The sequence below is a fragment of the Hypoxylon fragiforme genome, assembly GCF_022984875.1.
Source record: "Hypoxylon fragiforme strain CBS 206.31 chromosome Unknown GGS25scaffold_8, whole genome shotgun sequence".
Lineage (NCBI taxonomy): Eukaryota > Fungi > Ascomycota > Sordariomycetes > Xylariales > Hypoxylaceae > Hypoxylon > Hypoxylon fragiforme.
The window spans coordinates 2,034,218-2,054,098 of NW_026054763.1; the positions used below are offsets into that span (position 1 = coordinate 2,034,218).

The following is a 19,881-nucleotide window of genomic DNA, read 5'->3' on the forward strand; positions in this document are numbered from 1 at the left end:
ATATAGTAACAATCAGCGGAGATTCAAATTGGTCACGGAATGGGAATACAAGGCAAGGCACAGGGAAATTTGGCATTCATTCTGTGTAGTTTAGCTCTAGCTCTTCTAATTACCTTCAACATTTTTTTTCAATCACATTTGCTCTATAACCCCTTTTCATCCCCGAACACGGCATTACAACACAACACATGCCTACCAGCCTCAATCTTCATGGAAAGTCGCAGTGTATCAAAATACTCTATATCTATATTTCAATTCCGTATTGACCTGCCTACGTATGTTTAATACCATACCTCCTTGCCTACCCTCTATGTAGGCTATACCTTACCTTGCCCACCTAGCTCTAACCGATTGCGACACCAATACTCCTAAGAAACAACTCAGTGACAAAAACGAAACACACCAACTGCCTAGCGTCAGAACTCAGCACCACTTGTGCCAAGATTAAAACAAATTCGAAAACAGACAAATGCCCAAGTTGAATTGAAGCAATAAATCGAATCCCAAAAACCGTACAAGACAAGAAACAAAATAGCAAACACCAACCACCAAACCGCCAGAAGGAAAAATCGAAGAAACCGAAAAGCCAAACCCAATGCAAGAGAGCATACCATGTGCCAGAGAAACCAAGAAGACCATGAGTTACCAACCTTGAAACCTTTCCCATGCAAGACCCGTGCCGCGTCATGTCGTATCGTATCACCGTAATATCCAGACCACCATATGTACTCCCACGGTTTTGCAGTACCCCTCTAACGAGAGACATCCAGAGCCAACCCCAAGACCATCATATATACCTACTAAGTATGTACATGGGAAAAGGAGAGTTCACGAGTGGGTAAAGCGAACAAGGGGGCCGCCTAGAAACCGCCCCTGAGCCCAGACCTAACATGGGGCACTGCAAAACCGCCTCACAAGAACCAAACGAATGTAAACGCTTCGTCAACGATCGAGAAATGAAGAGGAACCCGAGGAACCGGCGACCATTCCCAAAAGAGCGTGGCGTCTAGCCCGAGAGCCAAGCATAAGCAAGGCCAGCGCCGACGGTTGCAGCTGCGACAGCCACACAAGCGAGCGACTTCCAGCCGAATCCAGACCCCTTGACAGGTTCCTCAGCAAGGGCTGCTGGAACTTGGCGTTGAGTGTGAAAGTGCTGGGGAGGAGGTGATGCTGGGAAGCCGGCTGCTGGAATCGGTCGTGCCGGCGCGGTGAAGTTTGCCTCATGCTGCAGGAACTGGAAATGTTCCTGGACAGTGGGAAGCGCGCTAAGCACCGAAGGAGTGGACGCATCCGATGAAGATGCTGAGTGAGTGGACACATCAGAGGCAGATGTAGAATTAACGGATGCGCCGGCGCCGCAGGGGGGTCCCTGGGTCTTCATTGCTCTCGCTCTTGCCCACTCTTCTCTGTCGTTGAACATCGCAAAGAGGTTATCGGACCACTTAGGCTCGTCGACAACGACCCAAGAGGGGTCGTCCGAGCCGTCCGATTTCGAATGAGTGGACGCGTCCGAGCTGGACGCAGAAAGAGTGGAAGGGCCCTCAGAAGAGCCGTTGCGAGTGTTCATTTCCGCCTCGAATCGTTGGCGACCGTTGTCGCCCTCGATGTTGAGTTGGGACAGAGAACCGAAGCTAGAGGAGCCTGAATGAGTGGACGCATCCGAACTGGATGCAGAGGAGCTGGACAAAGGAGAGTGCTGGCCAATGCCTCTCTCCCGACATAACTTTCGGTCGTTCTCGCTGTCGATCCACATGGCAAGTAGATGTGGAGGCCATGGGACGTCTTGTAGCTCGACCCATGAGGAGAACTCTGAAGAGTTTGAACGAGCGCATTCTTCAGAAGAAAGTGTTGATCCGAAAGACGATGCAATGTCGACTGCTTCATAGCGAACGGTATCAGCAGTGACACTCTCTGTCAAGAATTCGGAGGATGTCGGAGCAGGCTTCAAGGCGAGAATTCCTTTGACCAGATCTCTAAGGCGCGGAGGCAAATGAGCGATTGGATCGTTGGACGGCCAGTCATCCGTCTGGTACGACACATCTTCAATAGCCTGCGATGGAGAGCTCCAATCGGACCAAGTCCAATTATGGCGATCCATCTCAGGGCTAGGCTTGAACATGCGTGGTGACCAGTGGAGTGGTTGGTCGTTCAGATCCGGGTTCTTGAAAGGAATGTGAGCAGTTGGTGTGCTAGGAATAATCGGCGATGGTCTGGTTTCGACGGTAGGTGAAACAGCAACGCGTTCAGGCTGTTTCGATTCGATAGGTGAAATGGTGACATGTCTCTTGGCCAACTTATCGGCAGCAATGGGCTTGGCTATAGATTGGCTAGTTTGCTTGCTGGCACGGTTTCTTCGTCGTGCCCTCTCAGCTTGAGCTTCCTTTGAGGGTATGGATTTGCCATTTTTGTCGATGGCAATCCGAACGACACGCCAGCCGTTCTTCATACGAGATGCTAATGAAAAATGAGAACATGTAAAGATTAGGGTGTCAAGAAAGGGACGGAAAAGGTTCTACGAGGGAAAGCTATACAGAGGGCAGCTGCATAGGGGGCTGTATATGGGACACTTGTGTGGGAGCTAGTTGAAGAGGTAGGGGCAATTGTGTAGGAGAATTTTGAATACTCAGGGGAGGAGATGGCTGATTAGGTAGGGGCGACGGTGTAGGAGATGGCTGTGTAGGGGACGGTGATGTAGGGGATTGTTGTGTGGGAGATGGCAAGGGACGATAGTGAGTGGGAGATGGGGGTGTGGAGGTTAATAGCGACAGCCAGTAGTTGATCACCAACAAAGAGGAAAGCAGCATAGGTAGAGACATGGATGATAAATGACGTATAAGGGTCATTGAGAAATGCCAACCAGGCCGTCACTAGACGAGCACAGAGGCCGACCAAGAGCCGGGAAGGGATGAAATGAAAACCTTGGGAACAAAATACAAATGAAAGCAACATTTACTACTGAGAACTTACGCGAGACTTGATGATGACACCATTTGGCAGGAAGTAGCATTCCCACCCGCTGGCAGGGACCTGGGTTATTTGACTTGGAGTTAGCCTTCTTACAATCAGGACACCCACGTTGTGGAGAACGGTTAGCTCTGGGGGCGGGAGAAGGAGAGGTGATAGAAGTGGCATCGTGAAGGCGTGACTCCCGTCTTCTTTCACGGGCACCAACAGAAGCTATGATAGGAGACACGATAGGGGAAGGGTCAGAGGGAGTAAGAGGGAAAGGACCAAGAGGAGAGAAGGGGGAGCGAATAGGTGTTTGGATAGGGGGGTGGATAGGAGAAGGTTCTTGGTAGGGGTTAGTAGAGCTGTAGAGACTAGGGACTTTGGAGAGGTGGTTATGGAAGGATGGCGGGGGACGAGTTGGAGGACGAGTTGGGAGACGGGTAGGGGTACGCGGGGCGACAGGAGCTAGAGTAGAAGAAATAGGGGGGACGTTGGTGTGGGACCTAGTTAGCCCACGACTGCTAAGAGCCGACGTTCTAAGGGGAGTAGTGTAGCGCATTGGAAATTTTAGTGAGTTCAATTGGGAAAGCTTGGTAAATGTGAGCAGGTTGTTGTTCATGTAAAGAAGAATGTTGATTCCACGCACCTCAGGCAGCGTTTATATAGTCCCCAGGATAAGGTTTATTGCTATAGGCGGTCTTTCCTAGCCAATCCTCGGTTATAGTCAAATTTAGTAGCTGCCTATAGGGCTTAGTTGCAATATTAGTAAATGCTTAGACGCTTAGTTGCAGTATGAATAAATGCATAAGCGGATATATACATACAGAGTACTGCATATAGGGATATCGGTAAATGCGAGCTAGAGGAGGAGAATTGCCCTCAAGATGCATTGGGAGGCCTATTGAGAGGATTCTATAATTAAAACTATCTCATGATGTACCTGAAGATGGTAGAAACATATCTTGTTTTTTTTATGCGCGTATAGGCGTTGGTTGTGGAGAAATCGATGAAAAGGTGGTTGAGGTGTCGTAGGAGGACGAAGAGGACATCTGTCCAGGTCTCGAGCTGAGGTCGACCACCTATTGCACACCAGCGCGTGGCTCAAATGGCCTCAAACTCCCGAAATCATATATACTTGATGCGTAGACTCGATATATGTCGTAATTTTTAGGTGTGTCGATGTACTCGTCGCGGGCTGGATAGGGGTCGGATTGCGAGGATTCGATGGTTGTGGATGAACTTTTTCGGGATTACAGTCCGAGACACGGTTTGAAACGGCCACAAATGTATGGTATAAGTTTCGGTAAACACTAATAGATGAAATGATGAAGTATGGAAGCTGCCTCTTGATGGCGCGGCCTCCTGAGCAGAGTGAGTAGTTTCTACCCACATGGGCGACAACTTCCCAGAATTCCCAGGGACTTTGTATCAGCCCACAACACCGAAAGCCCCTTCTTCTCCGGCTATCAATGATAAGAACAATCTATAGCTGCTATTTATCATGAAAATAGCTAAGTAGAGCCATATCTCTCTACTCTACTCTATATCTACGCGTCTTCACATACGCTGCCCTTCGCATTCATCGCCATAGCGACGACGGCGAGGTATCTCGAACGAAACCCAAGTTACGCTATTGAATATATAGATTCAATACTACTCCATTAGGAACTTACGTACACATCGATCAACGTTCTAGCCGTGCCCACGCAAAATTACACATTCGGACGTGGTCACGTTTGACATACGGTATCTACACCATCTGTAGAGAGAGAAGGAAGGATATAACTGTACGTCACACAGGTGCTTGACTCGCAAGAGATTACGAACGGGACCTTAGGTATTTGGAAACGGTCAAAGACAACATGGGTAGTTGTAAAACAATGAGCATCATTTTTTGTATACCTTCAGTAGGTACCTACATAAACGCCAACTGTCATTACTGGCCGAAACCTTCGCCAGGCTCTGACAGAACACGTTTCTTCCCATCGGCTGAGCTACTTCACAGCCTAGTAATATAACTTCCAACGCCGATATTATCGACGTAATAACCAGATCCCAAAGGTTGATCTGCTAACTTGCCCTCACTTGTCTAGGACCTCCACCGTGTTCTTCTCCAGTTGGCGTCTCTCGAACCGCGCCTCCGCCGCCTGCCGCATAACATCCTCTGCGTTCAACTTGTCCGCCGCAGAAGTCGCCGCCTCCTTGATCAAAGTTCGAACCGCACTCATCAACAGCTTGTACCATCCATTGTGCGGTTTGCAGCGCTTCTTGTCGCACATGCCACGGGTCGCGGGGTCTCCTTGCATCTCCGGGTCGAGAGGAGTGTCCAGTTTGCCAGCCTTGAAGGTCGCTTGGCCCTCGGGGGTCTCGAGCCATTCTCCGAACTGGTAACGGACGGAGACGGTATCGAGTCGCCAATCGTAGCCGCAGCTTTCCTTGGTAAACTTGCCCGCTTCAATGGCATGCTGTCGGCGATGATTGGCCCAATCTATGAGCTGCATCATTTTCTTGTATTGCACGATCTCATTGCCAAGTGCGAGACGTTCGGCAGCGGAGTTCTTCAAGAAGGCTTGCTCTTCGTCGCTAAGAACGCCTGGGAGGGTCGGAAGACCATTGGACCAGAGGCCACTCATGTTGCCTGGTGGAATTGATCAGCATCGGACTTCCAGGAGGAAAGAATAACGAGTACGAGGATAAACATACCGAAGGGTTTATCGCCAAGTTTCCAACCACCTTGCTCGGTGGTGCTGATGAGCAGGGCAACAAAATCTTCTTGAGTGAGCACCTCAATAGCTTTCTCTGTCGCAGCCTTGGTAGGTAGGGTGTTGATGATAGAAGCCCACCAGGCATCGCAATGATCGTTGCAGCAGAAGACACTTCGTTCTTTGAGGGTTCTGGTGTACAGGCGAGCAGCATTCTTGCAGCCTGGTAGAGAACAAAGTTTTTTGTACTTGGTATAATTTTGCTTGCCATCGGTGCATTTGGGGCAAACGAAGCGCTCGACAAGCTTCTCACCAACGTCTTTGTCGAGATCAACACATTCTCCGTGGAACCAATCCTCACAGACGTCACAACTAATCATCCATCGATGATCATCTGGGCCACGGCAGATACAGTAAGGGCCGTTATCTGTTTCATCGTCGGAACTGTCAGCTGCAAGACCGTTGGCAGCATTATCCTTTTTGGAATTAAGTTTGGACTTGGAGATCTTGCCGCCCTTTCTAGGACCTTTCTTGGCGGCGGTGCCCTTTTTTTTAGACGCGGGCCTCATCTTCACAGTTTGAGTTTGTGGTGATGAATTTGATTGAAGCTCATCTGGATCTGGATCAGATTTAACGGGAGTGGGGGTTGTATGGTTTGCATTATTAGGTAGGTTAGGTATGTTAGGTTGGTCAGGTAGTTGTGCTGAGGCAGCAACTTGCTCGTTATGCGCGTATCCGTTGCTTTCGGCGTGCTCGTTACCCAGTCCATTACCGCCGAGATGTAGGTCTGTGCCCACCATCTCGACATCATCACTTGGAGTTGCATCCGCCGGCATGCGACGGTCAGCCATTGCAAAAAGAAAAAAACCCGATATAAAATAATAAAATAGAAAGAATATGACTTGTCAATTCCCGATGCGCTAGTCGGAAACGAGATGGACTACAGCGACCACTGATAGGTCGTGTCTTTTTAAAGATGTGTATCTTGATATATGATAGGGCTCATTCAGCTCATCAAAGACCAATCCCCTTGAGATTTTGGTGATGCCAGCATTTTTTCCCATGCAGAATTTTAATCTTAATTTTAATTTCAAATTGTTGGCGCTTTAGGGATCTAACGTGACTGACTGGGAGTTTTTTCTGAAATTATAATATAAACTGTGACTCGTTTTACTCAGAGGTTTCTGATAAAATGCATGCCAGTTTAAGGATGAGGCGAAAAAAAGGGATGTCGCGATGCGTTTACACTACAAACTATGAATGCACGTACTATGTAAGTGCAAGTTCTTTAGGTAGGTGCTAAATTACCTAGTAGACAGGCACTAGTGAGCTTACATATTGGAGGCTGGCTGGTGAAGGTGGGGCCCTTGTATCACTGTAATCTCAGCAAGATAACTGTGAGCATTCGCACCGTACGTGCTACAAAGATAGAAGATATGTAACTGAGTACTTTACCCCTTAAAATCAGGGGTAATCAATATGCAGGTATCGAAGCTTTCGGCTTAACCACCTTTCTCTCAGTAACATCACAAATTCATAGACCATGATCAGGAATATGTGTCTATCCGCACGAGTGCTTCTTTCGAGACTCAACAGCATATCTCGAGCACTGGATCTCTTTACTTAGTTGATAAGTAGAGTGCCAAGTAAGTATGCTACATTGAAAAAAGAAAACTGTTAGGTTAGAGAGCCCTATGCCTAAAGCGAGCCCACCTAGTAAGCATGTAAGATAAATTATGCCCTCGTGGATGCATCAAACATATCTAGAGGTTTATGAGGATCTTTCCTCCTTGTATAGCAGCCAGGTATGGATAGACCATTACTTGCTCAAAGGTAAAGTTCACGTGCGGCCCTTTCTAGCTGTGGCATCACAAGTGAAAACTCAGAAGAGCCAAATCGTACAGTTGTGTAAACCCCAAACCATATATTGAAGCCTTGATGTTTCCATAGCCATAAATTCATTCAAGCGTCCAACGCTTGCACCATACAGTGATCTGAAATGCGACTCTTACTGCGAGAGGTACCTAGTTAGATACTTGCGTTTAGCAAACAAAAAAACATCGCCTACTAAAAGCCTCATCTTCTATATAGGTCCTATAGCTCAGTTGGTTAGAGCGTCGTACTAATAATGCGAAGGTCGGGAGTTCGACCCTCCTTGGGACCATCTTTTTTTCTCTACGCCCCTCTTCCTTCCGTAGTAGTACTCGAGATAGTAATACTTGATGAAGGTTTTTTTTTCGACTTTTTTAAGGCTCGGATGGAAGTCTGGAATAGTATTGGTGGATAGGTAGGAGTTAATTAAGATCGAGTGGGTGCCCCATTAAGTAGGCAGTCTAGTACAGGATAGTCTTAATCTAGACTATTTAGCCTCATAAAATGTCTAAAAATATTAACGCTACATCTCTGGTCTTAGCAACACCCAGACTCCTCAGCCAGGGCCGTGGTGAGTAAGTCATAAAAGGAGAAATTCATCAAGTGATGCGTTCACTAAACACTTAAGCCGGTTGTATGTCAATATTTCAAAGAGCGTAGACGCTCTCAAGTTACGAGATACGTACCTCTCCAGCTAGGAGCAATGCGATCATCGAAGCTCAGATAGATGACGCTTTGGGGGGCCTTTCTCTGTGATGAAAAAGGCTGAGGGTTTCGTCAGAAAATGGCTGGTAAATAACATCTTGACAATGATAAGGGGTGGCTCACAGCACCCGAAGTCAAATATCTGTGGTATGATGGGCCCTTCAAAATCCTGTGCTAAATGCCGTTCACTCTCCCACTCTTCACGAGACACTAGGTAGGGCGGGCGCTGCTCGCTTACGGGCAGAACAATGTGACATGCGGGCGGTACTATGCTGTCCAGAACCTCATCTGTGAACTCGATGCATTCGTACCCAATATTTGATGTGTGGATATCTGAGATGCTAGATACTAGGTTAGGTAGGTAAGCGCAATGAGATTTCACCAAATGCCAATGAGCAGACATGGTGTATGCCGTTGGGCCCTTCATGATCGAAGGAACCCATAAGACTGGCGAAAAACCTACCATAACCTACATCGGATTTACCAACATGCTTCCAAAAAGCGCGCAACACCTCTTCCTCACGACACACGTCATACTGGTCAACAGTTGGAATCTGGAGGTCGACATGCCGGTTCTCGTGTAGATCTTGGGCCAGCCAGATGGTGGAGAAGTGGCCGTTCCCGAGCTTGTGCACCACGCAATAGCGCCCGTGGTCGAGCAGCGGCCAGATGGTGATGGGGAAGAATCCGCCTCCGTGGTAACGCTCCACATCCTCGAATTCGTACTCGTCTGGGGGCCAGTAGGGGTTCTTTCCCATACCTGGTGGCGGGTTAGCATCGTTTGCCATGATTACCTACCTATCACTACAATCTATTCGACTGCCTAAGTAACATGTGCTTCTTTCAGCCTGGCAGGACCGTCTTTCATGCGTGCTACCAGGTCAGTAGTTCGGCAGGCCTAGACACAGTCACTCGCGCTACACCCCTCTTCATTCGCGTCTTCCACTCAAGTATCTAACCGTCACTAACGTAGTCTGGTAGGTACCTACTCTGTACTAGTTAAGCATGTAAGGGGATCGAAGTTTGCATCAAAATTTGAAATGAGGATTAATAAGGGCTGCCACAAGGCGAAACCTAGAAGACGCAGAACAGCATCGTTGTTGCGCGGGGATCTCTAACATATTCCTGAAGACTATTGAAGCTACATAGGTCCATATACATGTAAGCTGTCTTTGTTCTGTCTGATAATCTAGCCCCCAACGTAGACTCGGGGTAGACCTTTGACAAGAGCTGTATGACCGACCGTCATGGGTCAGGTATATAGAGAGACGACACTCGTACGAACAAACAATGGACAAACTCTTCCAAGCCTAGGTACATGCATATGTAATGGAAACACACCACCTGCTGCGGGACCCAATGGTTCCCGTGGCCAAACGACTAAATAGCCATCACCTGAATCCATCCTGACGACACGCTCTTCTGAGGCAGAACACGAGTTACGAGAACCAGGATCCAACTGCCCAAAGCCACCCCGGACTTAGCATCATGCCGGAGCGCCTCGGTTGTCCTCTACAATTCACACACTACATTGTATACCCAGTAACACCCAAAGGAACACGCATCGTTGGGCATGCGTTCTATGCCTAAACGTTGATCTCCGGAACCTCCTATTAGGTACCTTGCCGTATAAAAACACAGAATGGTCAAAGGGAAGACGCGTTTCCAATCGATGTCCTGGATCTTCAGGCCCAGGACATCGATTGAAACGCATCTTGGCCTATGACATAGACACCGAGATCGGAGAACAGCTGACATTCTCTTCAGCTAGTATGTCGTATGCTCCGAGGATGTTCAGGCCAATGCATAGGTAGGTATCATATCAGGTCCCAGGACACGACCGCAAGAGCAGGAAAGAACCCCATAATGCCGGACATCTTTATCGTCTTTGTGTCCGTACATTTCTCTTGGCCGCCTTCCCACTAAAGCAGTGAAGTGTTTTTCTTCAACTCAATTGATCAAAACGCTCTTCGGTATCCGGATTGGTCGTGGGCGAGGGAGATAGTGTCTGGGTCCTGCAATGATGCCGGCACAGCACCAAGTGGGAGAGCGGAATGCTCGAATCGTTCTTTGGTACCTATCTCGATTAGTCGTGGACTGAAGAGGTAGTCTTTGGGGCCTGAGATGATATCAACACCACCCCAGCCAAGACCCAGGCATACTACGATCCAGGCCTACAAGGCCTAAAATGTGATAATTGCTGCGTAATTGGCATATCTCTGTTGCCCAAACGAATTCTTATCAACGTAGTGGTGCTTGCCAATGATTAGGTTGTACCAACTATTGTTTAGTGTCATTACTACCAATCTTTTGGTATGTGGAGAACAATTGCTGAAGACGCACACATCGTCTATAAATGCCTGGCAAAAGGCCTTCATGTGGTGTAGCTTGTGATCCATGAAGCGCTGCGTTGCCCTTGTCACCACTGCGACCGCCGCGATCATCCCGATAAGGGCGATAATTATCACCTCGCCGACCTCCCCCGTACCTCTGGGCCTAGTGGATGCCCGCAGAAGCTTCAGAGGCCTCTTCCATTGATGAGAGGTTGGTGAGTTGCAACTTGTCAGGAGCAGTCGGAAGACCTTTGAGCATCCGCTCGCTGAGTGACTGAGGTGGGTCAGGATTGTCGGCTGGAGAGGAGGCCAGCAACGAGGCGCGCCAGATGCGCCGCCGCTCTTCCAGGTGAGCATTCCAATCATATAGTGATACTCCAGCCCCTGGGGCTACAACAGATTGGAGCGTGACTGTTTTGTGGGTGGTATTACAATATGCAACGGCTTTGGTAGCCGCTGAGCTGTGTAAGGAGTTTAATACTCCGGGAATAGTGGCAGTCATGTCAAAGTCTCGACCCTCAGGCAGAATTGGCGTAATTGACTCATAAGACGGAATTGAGAGAGGTAAGTGAAAGCTATCATGAGTTTTGTATTCATCTTGTTGATATCAGAAGTTTTCAGTGTCTCTGCACGTGCAATATTGTCGATCCATGGTCAGTAAACGGGATCACGGTCTGTTCGCATGGTTGCAGCTGGACGCGGTTCTGCCTGCATGTCCAGACGAGACACGCTGTCTCCAGTTCAGTGATGTGATACCGGTACTTGGCCTTGATCAAGACCTTGGATAGAAATAGGATGGGCAACACTTTCGAAATAGATATTCTCAGATTTTGTGTGATCAGACCAGCCCTAGACAGGTAGGCAGTATACCGACGCATGTCTGGTCGCGCGTGATTCGTTGCACCTTAGTTGGGGGCATGTGTGAGGTATTGGAAGGCAGTTGACGACAATAATCGTCAACACGAAGCTTTCGCTTCAAACCGCGATATGAATTGGTCGTGTTTGGAGTATGAGAATCTGGTTGACGATCATCTCTATCATCCTTATTCTTTCTCTTCAGCCCGCGACGTAGTTTGATGGTACATGGGCATTCTCGGTACCTGGATGATGATTATCGTCAACCAGAATCCAACACTCCCAAACGCCACCAAAACATATGGCGTTTTAAGGCATTGGAATCTGACCGACGAGTATCATCACCATCCTGAAGCTTTCGCTTCTTGCCATGATTGACGTTGAAGCCAACGACCGACCTTGGAGGAGGTCTTTTTGTCCTTCCTCCGGAACACACGCGAACCCGTCGATTTTGATACTGCTGACGGGTCACTGTGAAGACCGCGACATGTTTACCGGCGATATTGTGATGGCTGTAGAAAAGAGAATGGATGTCGAAGTTGCATCGGCGACATCAGTTGCACGTCTTCTAGGGAGCACCCATATCGTGAAGCGAAGGTTGGGTGGGTGCCCCCCTCTATACTTGCAGAAATTGGAAGCAATCGAACATCCGGGGAAAGAAGAGGGCTATGGTGATTGTGCCCTCACCCCAACGATGATTTGTAAGCTGGTGGGTTCGATTTGAAGACACACCAACGAATCTCCGTGGTTAGTCTTTTCTGCGGTCGACGTCGATGTTGAGATCGGGCAGGTTAAGAAAAGTAAATGGTATCAGGTCAGAATCCTAGAGGTGATAGATAAGGACATCACACCCATAGATTCCATGGACATCGTTTCCGTGGCAAAGTAATGTAAAGGTAAACGGACTTGATGTCTATGATGGGGCTTCTCGTTGATAGTTGACAAAAGCGTGTGTTTGTTCTCCAGAAGCCCAAGACCGAGCAGCGCTCTATAATAGTCAGTATCTTCACAGACACCATCCGATTGTTGTTGTCGCTGGCTAAAGGTGGTGCTGGAAGGGAGCAACGAGGAAGTGATTTCCCAAGCGTCATATGGTGCTGAACACAGGGGCGGCACACGACCAAGTATCTTGGACGTCTCCTAAATAGACACCTAATACCACATTCCAAGGCAGTGAAGAGATCTGAATAGGTAATAACGTTCAGGACATGTCTGTTCCATGACCTGTCGGCTTCGTGGTTGAGGACGAAGTCTTTGATAAAGTCCCCTCCACAAAGTGGTGGGCGGATTGTAGGAACGCCGCCCTCACGAGAAGCAAATTAATTCATGGGAAAGGATGTTGTTCTCACCCACGTGATCGTTGAATGAATCCAAATTATAGTGTTGTGTTGACGACGGTTGGCACCAGTAACAGTCAATGCAAGTGGGTAAGGCTCGCATATCTGTTGCGTGTATTACTACTTCATCACTCCAAAGCCCCACCATAAGGATGGCCATCGGGAGCGGGATGAAGACGATCTATGAACGAGCAAAGTTAGCACCTTTCAAGTTGGTGGAAGTGTGACAAATTAAACGACTGGGAGCATCTTACCTGATATCATTTAGCATCCATGAGACTCTATTTGTGGTGATCCGTTAGACCTTCATTGAAGAGTGAAAAGTGGATATGGCATGTAGACCAGCATCTTGTGTTTTTGAAGTCTTCATGATAGGTCCAAATCGTAGTCAATTATAGAAGTGATCGTAGATGGAGGTTGGTAATCGAAGCGAACATGGATGGGGGTTATTGCACACGCACGATGGTATAGGAAACCACCAGAATCGCTCCCCTAACGAGAAAGGAGAGATGGGAATAGATCCAGCGCAGCAAGTATAGAAGTGCACTCAATTATGAAATGCCTTCGACTACTCATTGTTGGGTAGCTGTAAAGTATTGTGTGGAGTTGTTGAATGTGTCGTGTATTCAACGGGCTTCCTTCTCGTCCAGAAAGGCGCTCAACCAGGATCCGTTGGCGCTGCCTTTTTTGGATCGGCCACCTTTGGATCAGGTGTGGAAGTAGAATGTTGTAAAGGTTCCCGAACCCTTTGGCACATACCCCCCATACAGCTGTATTAATGGGTTAGCTTGAAAAGCGTGATCTAGGGATAATTGCTATGCTCCTAAACTCACATCCAGAGTTACGAGGAAGAACCCATCTTGGTTAGCAGGGGCAGTGCTTCGATAACTCAGCTAGAAGGCGTTGGGGCAGAGAACTCGGGTTGCGTAAATGAGTTCTAGTGAGGCTCTGCCCCGACCCTTCCAGCGAGTCTAGCATCTTGTTGATAGAGACATTTCAATCTTGTCTTGAAAGACGACAAGAAGTGGAGTTATTGTATCATTCAACATGCCTGATTATGCCGCCGGAATCATTAGCATGTAATAAGTATGTGGGATTTGTAGGAATTTGACTAACCTAATGTCTATCATTGACCCGAACAAAACCGAGAGCGCCATCACGGGAGGCTCACTCCTCGTTCATGCTCATGAGGTACTCAGAGATTGAATGGCAGAACTTTCTGAGAAGAAGGACACCTGACTCTTTGCAGCATACCCAACTCGTCGTCCTCTCCACGGGCAATTACTCCGTGTTCGAATGACAACGGAGCATGTGTCAGCCGTAGGCTACGAGGAACATGAAGTTAAGAAGAAGTGGAAATTGTAGTGATGTGTGCTTTCAAAGTGTGTAATGTGTAAGGTAATGTGTAAAGTGAGTAAAGTGAGCAAAGTGTGAAGTGTGTAATGGGCAATGGGCAATGGGCAATGGGCAATGGAGAGGAAAAGGAATGAAAAGTAAACAAAACTTCTGGTGAAATGATTTATGTATGTGGGTGTTTGTCTTGAGGGTTTGTGTGCCCTTAGTGACACTTTCGACACCTCTCAGTAGAGGTAAGTACCTGAGTATTTATGACTGATACCTAGGTACTATAGAGAGCTTGTGGGAAATAAATAAAAAAATAAAAAAGTTGAAGGAAGAAGGGAAGAGGGAAGAAAGGAAATGAGGCCAGGAGTAAATATTGGAATCTCACAATGTCGTCTTGGAGACACCCACTAGACCAAAGAGAACCAGAGCCTTTTATCAATCTTATCTTGCAGTATGACGAGGAGTCGAAAGTGAGTCTCAGGTTAAAATCAGGTAAGAAGTAAAGATGTATCCATACCTACCTAGGTAGGCAGAGAGCCACTGAATAGGTAAATGAGAGCTGTAATATTTTTGTGCATCCATTTTCTTGCTATTTTCTCGAAATAGGGGCTCATATGTTAAACCCTAGGTATCATGTAGGTACCTACCTAGTAGTAGTATGAGACAGGTACGTAGACACCCTTGAGTTCTCACATATCAGAATAACAATGAAATATTTTAGGAAAATAATTATTTAGAGCAGTGGTGTACTACTGCTGCATGCTTAGGGGTGGAAAATAAAAATATATATATTAAAACTGAATAGTTGTTTGGTAGGTCTGATAACACTCAGTAGGCACCTACTTATACACCTAGCAAATAGCGTGGCTCTGGTTGCTATAAACTATCTATCTGTATTATTAGGCGTATGTAGTTTGGGGTAATACGAACGAGTGTATCCGGCTTAATGAGGGAAGAAAAGGTTACCGTGTATTCGAAATTCTACGTCACACATGCATAGGTAAGGCGATTATCAGCTGTCAGTCAACTTAAGATTTTCGAACTCAAAAATCCCTAATGAGCCGATTCTCGGTGCGATGAGCAGGTAGGTATGAGAGCGCACAGGGGGCACCCTTGATATTTACACTTCCAAGTGATGCCACCTACGCCGGATGCGAATTCCTCATGCGAAAAGGATCATGAGATTGTTAGGTACTAGGTACCTATCATAAGTCAGGACAAAGAAAGCTGGCTGCGGTTAAATGTTACCCTCGAAACAAAGGAATTATCTCAACTACCTAACCTAGCCACATAGTTCATGGCCCACCCTAACCCACAACCATGTTAAACAGTAGTATACGCAGCAACGGCCTCAGCAAAAGCCGCTTGCACATCATGCTCATGGATCCAAGCCGGGTCCGCGCGGTTTTTTATCCTGCTCCTGAGCTGCTCGTCCGTCTCCGGCTCCTTGCTGCTCCCCTGCGCATACCGCGCGACCTTCTTCAGATTATTCTCCCGCACAACGCTCATCACGCGGTCCGTGTGCGGCTTCCTTGTCTTCTCATAGATGCGCAGCGCCCTTAGGATCTCTTTATCGTCCGGTTTCCTGGTCGCGTCCGTGGGGAACACCTGCAGGATCGACGACGCGAACGCCCATGCGTCGTCAAGAGCAAGGCTGCCGCCCGCCGCGAACGCTCCGCCGTGCGCGTGCGCGGCGTCGCCGGCGAGCGCGACGCGTCCGTTGCCCAGGACCCAGGTTTCGAGCGGGTGGGCCGCCGCGTTCGGGTAGATCCTGGTGTCGGGGACGGCGTCGACGATCTGGCGCACGAGCGGCGACCAGTCCTTGTAGAACTCGCGGAGGACGTTGACGTCGCCGGCGGAGTTCCACGTGGCGTTCTGGTACGGCGCGTCGGGAGCATTGGGGTCGGCTTGGTACGATCCCACTACGGTGAAGAGACCTCTCCCGAGCTTCGACACGAAGAATGTCCGGTCTGGCCCCCAGAAGTGGTCGGCCTCGTCCGGCAGACCCTGGATGCCTTGTACGTAGGATATGGGAAACACAGACCGGAAAGCCACCCAGCCGGTCCAGGCCGTGCTCGACGTAGGGACGAAGGAGGTTCGGACCGGCGAGTGGATCCCATCTGCGCCAAGAATGATGTCGGCCGTAGCTGTGTTGCCGTCTGTGAACTTGATCAGAAGTTTCTGGATAGTCGCATCAAAGGCAACGGACTCGAAAGGTTTAGACAAGTGAATATTGGCTGGATCGACGTGCTTGGCAAGCGCTTCCTGGAGATGTGCCCGGTAAAAACGTGAGGTCAAGTGACGGTACTCAACTTGGCCAGCGTGAGAGTCGGTTGATACAATCTCATTAGTCTTCCAGTGCCTATAATACCATCATAGTATTAGTACCCAAGTAGGTATGTTTGAGTTAGTTAGAGAATGCACCTACCGATAGATCATGGGGTGTTTCGACTTGTTACGGAAAGCGATTTCATCATCGAGGGCTTCGGTGACACCAAGCCTCTCCAAAGTTCTCATTCCATTAGGCCCAAGTGCAATAGAAGCACCTATTTCTCTAAGCTCTGCAGCTTTTTCATACACCTGTACATCAATGGCGGGGTGATCCTTCAGTGCGATGGCTGCACCGAGACCGGCGATGCCAGCACCGATGATGGCAATTTGAAGTTTGGAGGTATCTGACATGATCTGATTAGATATATTTACATATAAATATTTTTACTTGGTATAAAAATATTTTGTCCCTTCTTTTTCTTTGTTGTTTTCGCTGATGTAGTAAAGGGGGGGCCAAGCTTGGGATCATATAGACATTTTATCGCCCTCCGGAGCCGATTCGGTATGTGGGATAGACCGGACGGGGCCGAAATGGTGAAATGGTGCAAGACAGAACTGAAATGGCGAAGCAACACCTTGTCAATTAGCCCTTTCTTTCCACCCCAACAACGAGAAAGGCCCGAAGTAAACCATGCAATTCGGACTACGCTCCCTACGAGGGATGCGTGTCTCCGGCTCTGGACGACACCCAAGCTGTTGTTCGCCATTATTGTGGGGGTTGACGACTGCAGACTAGCTGATATCTTGAATATTCATGAGTTGCATCTTGTATTTATTCATTATAATCATATTACTTAAGGATGTTGGCTTAATCTTTTTTTTTGTGTCTTTTCTTGTCGGTATCTTCTTGGACTCTTTAGTTGCTTCGATATTCCTGTTATCTAAGGTATGGCGTCCAAGACCACTGGGGAGACGTCCTCGACCGACGTTCTGGTCGACACACCGAAATTGCCAGATCGTTTTGCCGATGAAAGTTACAAGTTATTCTCCCAGGTCAAGGTTGAGCCACCCACGGAGGAGGAAGCGAAACGGATTCGCAAAAAGTGCGTCCGATGGATTTTGTCATTCCTGTGCATTGGGTATCACCTAATGTATATAGACAAGCAGGCGGTAAATACTTACTATTATTATCTATCATCTAAACCCTCATGTGTCACTAAGGAATTCTGTGAGATACTATAAGTACTAACAACTAGATATCCATTCTAGCTCGCAAGTTCATCTATCCTCGGTATTCTCGAGGACGGCCATTTGAATGCAACCCAATATAACTGGTTGGCCTCTGTCTTCTACCTTGGTTATCTATTAGCAGAATGGCCTCAAAACTGGGCATTACAACGATTTCCAGTTGCCAAATGGCTAGCCGGAAACCTCATTGTTTGGTGAGTTAAGTAATATGAGTCCTCCATGATGTTTTTTCAATTAGGTACCTACCTACCTAGGTAGACAGACAGATTGGTACTAACTCGGAGAAAAATAGGGGTTGCATCTTGCTACTACATATTCCGTGTAATAACTTCGCATCCTTCTTCGTCGTTCGCTTCTTCCTTGGACTAGCAGAGGCATGTATTGTGCCTGCGTTCTTGTTGATACTGTCCATGTTCTTCACCTACGATGAACAAGCAGTGCTGATGCCAATCATGTGGGCTGCGGGTAATTCGAGTCCCATCACTTCAGGCTTGCTGTCTTACGGGGTATTATGGATAGACACGGGCAGCTTCGCTCCCTGGAGATGGTTTATGGGTAAGTCTTTGAAAGTCGTCTTGTGAAAGCTCCAAGATTAACATGGTTGCCCTGCGTAGTCATTACCGGAATTTTGACTATTATCTATGGGGTTTTTGTCTGGTTTCTCTTCCCCGACAATCCCATGTCCGCGCACTTCTTGACTCTAGAGGAACGAGCACAAGCTATTCTACGCATCGCTTCAAACCATTCAGGAATCGAGCAAAAGCACTTCAAACGCCATCAGTTGATCGAAGCGCTCAAAGATCCCAAGACCTGGCTCTTCTTTCTCCATTCTTGGTCACAAGAAATGGCCAACGGCTTGACCAGTCAATACTCACTCATCATTCAGTCATTCGGCTTTACCACCTTGCAAACCACTTTACTAGGTTGCGTCACTGGTCTAACATCATTGATCTCCCTAATCACCGCAGCAATCGTACTGGCTAAGACGCGCAACAGTCGGGCGTGGGTTTCAGTTGCTGCATACATACCCCCTATTATTTCCTGCATACTGCTCATCACCCTTCCCTGGAGCAATCGTTGGGGACTTATTTCCGCCATCTGGATCCGATCTACAGGTGGCATTCCTTACAGCGTAGTCATGATCTGGGCAGCCAACTGTTCTGCTGGGCACACGAAGAAGACTGCTGTCATTGCCCTATATCACGTAGGGTATGGTCTAGGTAACATCCTTTCACCCCAACTATTCCAAGCACAGTATAAGCCAAGGTATATTGTTACCTGGTGGGTTATTCTCTGGGTTGCGTGTGTGCTTCCCACCTTCATTGTCCTCTATCTGCGGTGGTATCTGGTGAAGGAAAATGAACGTCGAGACTTGCTACTTCAGCAAGGGGTTGTTAGGGAAATTGGAGTTATCGAACACATAGACGAGAATGGCGAACGACGAGAAGAGGTGGTCGATGCGAGACAACTAGATTTAACTGATCGTGAAAATCTTGCATTGTAAGTTCACTTCACCCAACCCCTTAGAGATCGACTGGTCTAATAACACATACTAACTAATACGCAGCCGATATGTTCTTTAAATCTTACGATTATATAGCGAGATTGGTCCAGGATAAATACTACTTAAGAAGTTACCTTGACTACACAATCTCCAATGGGGGCAATTAGCCCTCGTCACAATCATATTGTAGGAAATGCAGCTGATAGTAAAGAAGTTCATAAGCTCAATGTTAAAAAAATGGTTCACATAATAAGCCTTTATAAGTTTAACCGTGCTTTACCGTAACTATATTCAATGCTATTGTGAGTACGAAGAGACATTGAGCCCGGTGCCTACCTGCCTACCCGCGCCGTAGATTCTACCCATTGTCACGAATATCTACAAGCCGAAAGATTTAATGCCCAATGGGCTATAAATCGGCATAATCATTACGCCAAACACATCCGACGACACCTTAAGCAGGCAAATAGAACTGGGATCTTCCGTTTTCAACAATCGGCCTTGAGAACAAAGGAAGATGCCGGATTCGAGTAATCGTGAAGAAGGATGTTTAATGAAAAAAGATTTAGTACCGTATATTATTTATCTAGCCAATTGATTTCTAGATCAGAAATAACTTTGTTCCCCGTCTCGGTAGGTGGGAGACAAAGGCCGCAAGCCGCGCGCAGCACCACCGGACGCAGAACTTTGTAAGGTTGTTTTTCTTTGTGTCTCAATGCTAACAAAAGTCCTGCTGGATTCGGGCGAAGCTCTCGTCTCCG

The 19,881-nt window shown here is 47.7% G+C and overlaps 7 protein-coding genes and 1 non-coding gene across 8 annotated transcripts; 2 read left to right on the forward strand and 6 right to left on the reverse strand.

Annotated features, from left to right (window-relative positions):
* Window positions 1-255: 255 nt before the first annotated feature.
* On the reverse strand, window positions 256-886 carry GGS25DRAFT_421207 (uncharacterized protein). Its single transcript, XM_049258564.1, has one exon. The coding sequence runs from the start codon at window positions 764-766 to the stop codon at window positions 344-346; it is 423 nt and encodes a 140-aa protein (XP_049113998.1). The 5' UTR covers window positions 767-886; the 3' UTR covers window positions 256-343.
* Window positions 887-3,553, reverse strand: GGS25DRAFT_421206 (uncharacterized protein). Its single transcript, XM_049258563.1, has 2 exons — window positions 2,968-3,553; window positions 887-2,454 (listed from the first exon to the last, which is right to left on the reverse strand). The coding sequence occupies exons 1-2, from the start codon at window positions 3,506-3,508 to the stop codon at window positions 1,007-1,009; spliced, it is 1,989 nt and encodes a 662-aa protein (XP_049113999.1). The 5' UTR covers window positions 3,509-3,553; the 3' UTR covers window positions 887-1,006.
* A 1,263-nt stretch (window positions 3,554-4,816) lies between these two features.
* On the reverse strand, window positions 4,817-6,939 carry GGS25DRAFT_504220 (uncharacterized protein). The gene is made up of 2 exons (XM_049262114.1): window positions 5,653-6,939; window positions 4,817-5,587 (listed from the first exon to the last, which is right to left on the reverse strand). Exons 1-2 carry the CDS (start codon window positions 6,500-6,502, stop codon window positions 5,031-5,033), a joined length of 1,407 nt encoding a protein of 468 aa, XP_049114000.1. The 5' UTR covers window positions 6,503-6,939; the 3' UTR covers window positions 4,817-5,030.
* An 802-nt stretch (window positions 6,940-7,741) lies between these two features.
* Window positions 7,742-7,815, forward strand: GGS25DRAFT_t89. The gene has a single exon. It is a non-coding gene; the product is annotated as a tRNA-Ile (tRNA).
* Window positions 7,816-8,232: 417 nt separating this feature from the next.
* Window positions 8,233-9,016, reverse strand: GGS25DRAFT_524731 (uncharacterized protein; the record flags this gene model as incomplete). The annotated part of the gene is made up of 3 exons (XM_049264659.1): window positions 8,233-8,288; window positions 8,352-8,576; window positions 8,692-9,016. The coding sequence occupies 3 exons, from the start codon at window positions 9,014-9,016 to the stop codon at window positions 8,233-8,235; spliced, it is 606 nt and encodes a 201-aa protein (XP_049114001.1).
* Window positions 9,017-10,176: 1,160 nt separating this feature from the next.
* On the reverse strand, window positions 10,177-11,063 carry GGS25DRAFT_534181 (uncharacterized protein). The gene has a single exon (XM_049265739.1). The coding sequence runs from the start codon at window positions 10,925-10,927 to the stop codon at window positions 10,412-10,414; it is 516 nt and encodes a 171-aa protein (XP_049114002.1). The 5' UTR covers window positions 10,928-11,063; the 3' UTR covers window positions 10,177-10,411.
* A 4,051-nt stretch (window positions 11,064-15,114) lies between these two features.
* Window positions 15,115-16,974, reverse strand: GGS25DRAFT_504224 (salicylate 1-monooxygenase). The gene is made up of 2 exons (XM_049262115.1): window positions 16,526-16,974; window positions 15,115-16,459 (listed from the first exon to the last, which is right to left on the reverse strand). The coding sequence occupies exons 1-2, from the start codon at window positions 16,777-16,779 to the stop codon at window positions 15,421-15,423; spliced, it is 1,293 nt and encodes a 430-aa protein (XP_049114003.1). The 5' UTR covers window positions 16,780-16,974; the 3' UTR covers window positions 15,115-15,420.
* On the forward strand, window positions 16,975-19,344 carry GGS25DRAFT_504226 (MFS general substrate transporter). Its single transcript, XM_049262116.1, has 5 exons — window positions 16,975-17,538; window positions 17,638-17,810; window positions 17,909-18,171; window positions 18,231-19,116; window positions 19,184-19,344. The coding sequence occupies exons 1-5, from the start codon at window positions 17,317-17,319 to the stop codon at window positions 19,197-19,199; spliced, it is 1,560 nt and encodes a 519-aa protein (XP_049114004.1). The 5' UTR covers window positions 16,975-17,316; the 3' UTR covers window positions 19,200-19,344.
* The last annotated feature ends 537 nt before the right edge of the window (window positions 19,345-19,881 follow it).